Here is a 6,206-nt window from a genome sequence, read left to right on the forward strand (position 1 = left end):
GAGTAGCAAAACCTGTCACAAGAGTAGCAAAACCTGGCACAGGAGTAGCAAAACCCGGCACTGGAGTAACAAAACCAGGCACAGGAGTAGCAAAACCAGGCACAGGAGTAGCAAAACCCGGCACAGGAGTAGCAAAACCAGGCACAGGAGTAGCAAAACCCGGCACAGGAGTAGCAAAACCCGGCACAGGAGTAGCAAAACCAGGCACAGAAGTAGCAAAACCCGGCACTAGAGTAGCAAAACCAGGCACAGGAGTAGCAAAACCCGGCACAGGAGTAGCAAAACCAGGCACAGGAGTAGCAAAACCCGGCACAGGAGTAGCAAAACCAGGCACAGAAGTGGCAAAACCCGGCACTGGAGTAACAAAACCAGGCACAGGAGTAACAAAACCAGGCACAGGAGTAGCAAAACCAGGCACAGGAGTAGCAAAACCCGGCACAGGAGTAGCAAAACCAGGCACAGAAGTAGCAAAACCCGGCACTGGAGTAGCAAAACCCGGCACCGGAGTAGCAAAACCAGGCACCGGAGTAGCAAATCATGAACGGGGTTTTTTGGGGACCGGAATGATGGTGGAGTGTTGGAAGCAGCAGAGAACATCACACGCTCCAGTAATCTATTGAAGATCTTTTTGAAGATGGGAGCCAGTTGGTCAGCGCAGACTTTCAGTCAGGCAGGTGAAATACCGTCTTGGCCTGAAGCTTTCCTAGACTTTTTTGCCCGAAAGACCTGGCACACATCCTCCTTACAGATCTTAAGTGCAGATTGAGTAGTAGGAGGGGGGTTCCAGGAGGTGTTGGTGAAGATCAGAGCATGGGAGGGGTGTGAGACTGGGCTTTTGAAACCTGCAGTAAAACACATTCAGTTCATCAGCCATTAGTTGACTCTCTATACTACAGAGCGGGGAGGTGTCTTGTACTTGGTGATGCTGTTCAGGCCTTTCCACACAGATGCAGGATCATTGGCTGAAAACTGATTTTTCAGCTTTTCAGAGTAGCTTCTTTTAGCCATTCTGATTTCCTTAGTAAGTGTGTTCCTGGCCTGGTTGTACAATATTTTATCCCCACTTTTATAAGCATCCTCTTTAGCATGATGAAGCTGTCTGAGTTTTCCTGTGAACCATGGTTTATTATTGAATGATAAAAATGTCCTACAACTGATGCAGATATCCTCACAATAACTGATAAATATTGTCTCAGCATCTGTAAGGTTGTTCAGGTCTATGGCTGCTGGTCTCTGGTGTGGCATGTGACATGTTGTTTGTATTTTGGCAGTTCAAGGGTGAGGTTAACTGTATTTTTATATTTTTTATTTATTTATTTGGAATTCCCAAATGTGCTCTAAGTCCTTGTGGTGGAGTAGTGACTCACGTCAATCCGGGTGGCGGAGGACGAATATCAGTTTCCTCCACGTCCGAGACCGTCAATCCGCCATCTTATCACAAGGCTTGTTGCGTGCATGACCGTGGAGACGTAGTGCATATGGAGGCTCACACTATTCTCCGCGGCATCCATGCACAACTCACAACGTGCCCCACCGAGCGCGAGAACCACATTATTGCGACCACGAGGAGGTTAACCCAATGTGACTCTACCCACCCTAGCAACTGGGCCAATTGGTTTCTTAGGAAGCCTGACTGAAGTCACTCAGGATTCGAACTTGAGACTCCAGGTGTGGCAGTCAGCGACTTTACTTGCTGAGTCACCCAGACCCCCGAGGTTAGCTTTATAAAAATTTCCCAGAATAATAATTAGTGAGTCCTGGTGCTGTTGCTCCATGCCTGTGATCAGATCAGCCCGCTGTTGCAATGACTGCACCATGTTATCTAAATAAAAATTGTCATGTACGTGCATCACTCCTCTTTTATCAACACTGCATCAACAACAAAGTGTTATTTCTTGTTTGGGCTTGTCTTTTAAGTTCCTGCAACACATACTATTTATGATGACCATTTAAACTGACTTTGAGGTCAAAATTAAGCCATGATTTGGAGTGTTTTTGTTATATATAGCTATAAAGAGTGTTATAAAAATATCTTCATTAGACTTACAATACTGCAGACCTGTCATGGTTTGGCTGGTTAGTTTATTGCCCCCTCTGGTGGAAAATAGATCAAAGTACATTGTTTCTTTAAAAAAAAAAAAAAAACACCAAATAAGCACAGTACTGGCACAAAGTGTATCCCTGTATATTGGGGTGTATTAGCTGGGCACTCAAAAACGTTTGCTTACAACAGCAATTTCAAACCATTTGTAATAAAAGGACATCATTTATTGTTTTTCCCCCATGTCATTATTCATTTAAAAATGCTTTATAACTTGTTTCGGTGTAACTTTGAGGTTTCATTAAGTGCACCCTTTTAGACAGAGATCTATTACAGGAGGTCAGTGATGTTTAAGAAAGACAGTTTATTTAGCATCGGGCAGAAAGGGGCATGACAGTTTTGGCAGGGTGAGGGGCAGGATAAAATAGGTTACTGCTGGATACGGCGGATGGACTGGATCTGAGGGGTCTGGGAATGGGAGCCAAACTCCTTGAAGTGTTTGTACTCTCCACAGTGGCGGTCACACTCCATGATGTACTGGTATCCACGGTAACCGGGGAACTGGTAGCACACAAACCTGTTGCACACAGATTGAAGAAAAGACAGTGGTGAACAAACCAAGACTTGACCAGACGCTTAGAAAAGATAAACGACAATGGATATTAACCAAAAGAAAAAAATTGCAGGGTATCTACATGTTTAAGGGAATGAAACGTCAGACCTTTTAGGATTTTGTAATGCAAATTTTAGACCAATTTTGCATAAAAAAAAAAGTAAACAAAAAGCCATTAAATAGCACTTATTTGTTTTTCTTTAACCTACATGAATTGTATTATATATATATATATATATAATATTCAGTATTCGGAGGTGGTTCAAATCAGATTTTTCAAAAGGGAACCATAATTTGGACAAAATAACAATTGCTCAAAAGAACAACACAAAAAAATAACTAAAATACTGTCTAGTTAAACTAACAAAGGCACTTTTTTTCCACTTACAGACTTTTTGACTAAATGCCCAAAATATCATAGTTACTAAATTCATTATATAGTGTACAACCATTAGGGCTAAAAAAAATATTGATTTTCCAATTAATTGCAATCTTCATTTGAACGATTCCCAATTTGAATTCTTAAAATCCCAAGAATGTTCTTTTACCTTACCTTTACTTTATAAAATACAGTTTTGGTTGTGTTGATTATTATATCTGTTAAATAAAGAGCAACTGAACTGCATAGTTTGGGCTCTGTTTTTCAAATCATATCAGAATCGAGGGCTTGTGAATTGGATTAAAGTGAAATTGAGAAAATCTGTATCAATACTCAGCCTGAAAAAACATAAATTCCTTAATTATTCAAATTTTGAAGCTATTTTATGGTATCGAAAACTTTTGACGGCATAGCAGAAAATAATACAAAAAAGCATTTGAATACTTTTTAAGGGCTTGCAAAAAACATAATTGGTACAGAGAAAAAAGATGGAAGCGAAAAAGGGGGGCCTAATTTGATACTTACGCTCCAGACTGAACACGCAGAGAACCCACTTCGTTGTTGCACCATCCCATGGCCTGCAGAGAGGGGTAGTCATCACTGAGCTCACCCTTACGGCCCAGGAAGTTCTCCTTCTCATAAATGGTCATTCTGCATTCCCTGTGGTTCTGTATGGAGTTAATTCAAATGTACTGTCAGTCAGTGAAATCAAGCATAATATCTGTTGTGGATATTATTCTGATAACATTAATACTAATGTAACAGAAACATTGCAAATGAGGCTTATGTTGAAAATAGGTTTAATCAAATAAACTTTTGTAGGCTGATATGAAAAGCTCTGAAAATCCAGGTTGCCTCTTTTTTTATATGGTTTTAAAGACAGCCATAAAGTTTGAGACTGAAAAAATAGACGCTTTGTAAACTTACAGCGCAGGAAATAGGTCTAAAGGAGGTCATCCTCTCGATGTGGTAGGCATTGCTTCCCCCAAATGCATTGCACTGAGGGTACTCTCCACGCTCCAGAACAAACTGCTGACCCTGGTAAGCGGAATGCTCATAGCCAACCCACCTGTTGAGAAAGTGTAAGCATATGTGGTTTGTGATATAGACATGAATGATGTTTTCAAATGGCTTGTTAAGAAGAGCTGTGATATTACTTTTCTAAACCATAAGATCTTTTAACCTGGCGGATGACAAAATGGATGAAACATTCTCAGAGACTTATGTTGAAAAGGGGACCCAAGCCATATTGACCAGAATATTATAGAAACATGGGAGTGGACTAGTAAGCAACTACACAAAATATCCTAGATATCACATAGCAACTACCAAGAACACCCAAACAACCCATTAGCAACATGCTTAACCACTCAGTGCACCTTCGATGTCAAGTTTAAGAAATTAGTCATTGAACTCATTTTGGTTTAACACTAATCTCAATATTGGGGGTGGACGCATTCCCCTCGCTGACTGTGGTGGTAAAAAATGTCCCAATCAAACATTTTGCACAGATTGAATATACTCACGCTCCACTCTCCACTCTCAATGAGCGAACGGTCTCAAAACCGAACTCCATGACATTGCAGCACTCAGAGGTGAACTCGTGGTGGCGACCCTGGAAGCATTCCTCATCATACACGATGATCTGGAAGACAGGTTGGGAAACTTAACAGATTTTATGGGCACAATTAAAGATCTGCATTTTGGGGAGATGATGAAATGGGAACCTGAAGAACCAGAGGAAGCTTATGGGGAAGAGGAAAGATTCATCCTTACTGCACTGAGGCAGATGTAGCAGACAAAGTAGGAATTTTACTTTGAAATTATAAACAAATCCAAAGGATATCCCAGGTAACAGCATTCAAGGAAGCACTTGCAAATATTTTTTGGACATCTTTAAGATATTTTTGGATTTGAGTGAAAGCTCTATGTCAAGCATACCTTCCAATGGCCAGAGAACTTGGTGCAATGGTGAGTCATCTCGTCTGTGTCAAAAACAAAGATTAAGTTGGTACAAGCAGTTAACATTTGCATGAATTAAACATATAGTTAGTCTAATAGACAACTTACATTCAATGCCTTGCCATAACTACAAATGTCAACTGCATCCTCAAACTCGTTCACACTCTCCAATCCCATGATGCTACCATAAAACACTAACATGCACACGATACAAAATGCAGCATACATAAAATATTCCAAACAAACATCATACCCACAAAACATGGACATATGAACAGCAAAACAAGCAAAAAGACTAATAGGTTGTACACAACTTACTTAACATAGGAAAAGCATGCAGGTGTCCAACTAAATGAGACTTTGTTTAAAGCACAAGTTGGCATACATGCCATTTTTATCGATAGGAATGACCATCAGAGTCATTCTCAAGTTAACAGACCAATTAGGAATGGCTCTCTAAAATAATTTGAAGGTAAAAATAAGGCCTGACATCATATGTTGATGGTCTATCAGTCAATCCTTGCCTAGAAGTTGGGCTGGTGACAGAATAAATGTGTTTGAGGGAGGTGGGGACAGAGAACGGGGCCGACGGTGGCTGTTTACAAGGGGAGGGGAGCCGAAGCAAGAGCAGACAAGAACTCACCTCGCTTCGATGCCCTTGGGACGTCCTGATGTGAGTGAGAGCTGGCATGTGCATCTACCCTTTTAAAGCCTCCCCTGGCAAAGGGCCCAATAAAAGCCCTGGCTCAGCAGTGAGGGAGGAGCCTGCCATTGTCCAGCTGACAAAGGAGGGGTTAAATCTATACAGCTGTAGAACTGCAAACACAACATTATCTGAGGGCCAATCTCTGCATCCAGGCCAGTTTTTGGACATGGACATACAAGTCATTCACACATATATGTTTAGGGTTGGTGCTAATCTGAGACAGTGACATGTGTAGCATGCAAAGGTGGAATTGTGGTAGTTTTGGCTCTGATCCATTCTGATGCTGGGCTAGTGAGCATTTGTGGGTGGGTGTGAAAAAATGATTGACAGTAGGGGAGGTTGCTGTATGTTTTATTGTTTACCATAATGCACCTGGAGGTTCAAATACATTATTGGGTGTTTTAGGATGTTATGGCCTAAAGAGACATTGTTTTGCTGTATGAAATATTGAAAACTTATTTTGGGAATAACAGGTGTTGTGCAATATATCATGACAAATATTTGA

General features: G+C 41.1%; 1 protein-coding gene across 2 annotated transcripts; it reads right to left on the bottom strand.

The window, feature by feature from the left end:
- Positions 1–2,385: 2,385 nt before the first annotated feature.
- LOC127636853 (beta-crystallin A4-like) lies at positions 2,386–5,696 on the bottom strand. 2 transcript variants are annotated; one of them, XM_052117626.1, is made up of 6 exons: positions 5,639–5,696; positions 4,975–5,018; positions 4,560–4,678; positions 3,961–4,102; positions 3,559–3,701; positions 2,386–2,618 (listed from the first exon to the last, which is right to left on the bottom strand). In XM_052117626.1, exons 2-6 carry the CDS (start codon positions 5,011–5,013, stop codon positions 2,471–2,473), a joined length of 591 nt encoding a protein of 196 aa, XP_051973586.1. In that variant the 5' UTR covers positions 5,014–5,018; positions 5,639–5,696; the 3' UTR covers positions 2,386–2,470. The 2 variants fall into 2 exon arrangements, with proteins under 2 accessions (XP_051973586.1, XP_051973585.1); XM_052117625.1 differs by lacking the exon at positions 5,639–5,696 and adding an exon at positions 5,314–5,541.
- Positions 5,697–6,206: the final 510 nt, after the last annotated feature.

The sequence above is a fragment of the Xyrauchen texanus genome, chromosome 44 (genome assembly GCF_025860055.1).
Source record: "Xyrauchen texanus isolate HMW12.3.18 chromosome 44, RBS_HiC_50CHRs, whole genome shotgun sequence".
Lineage (NCBI taxonomy): Eukaryota > Metazoa > Chordata > Actinopteri > Cypriniformes > Catostomidae > Xyrauchen > Xyrauchen texanus.

Bases quoted from the DNA above. Each gene is read 5' to 3' on its own strand.
- LOC127636853 (XM_052117625.1), bottom strand. The intron at 4,103-4,559 runs GTGAGTATATTC...CTTTCTCAACAG, and splicing joins TTGAGAGTGGAGAGTGGAGC to GTGGGTTGGCTATGAGCATT. The intron at 2,619-3,558 runs GTAAGTATCAAA...TGTGTGCAACAG, and splicing joins CTGCGTGTTCAGTCTGGAGC to GTTTGTGTGCTACCAGTTCC.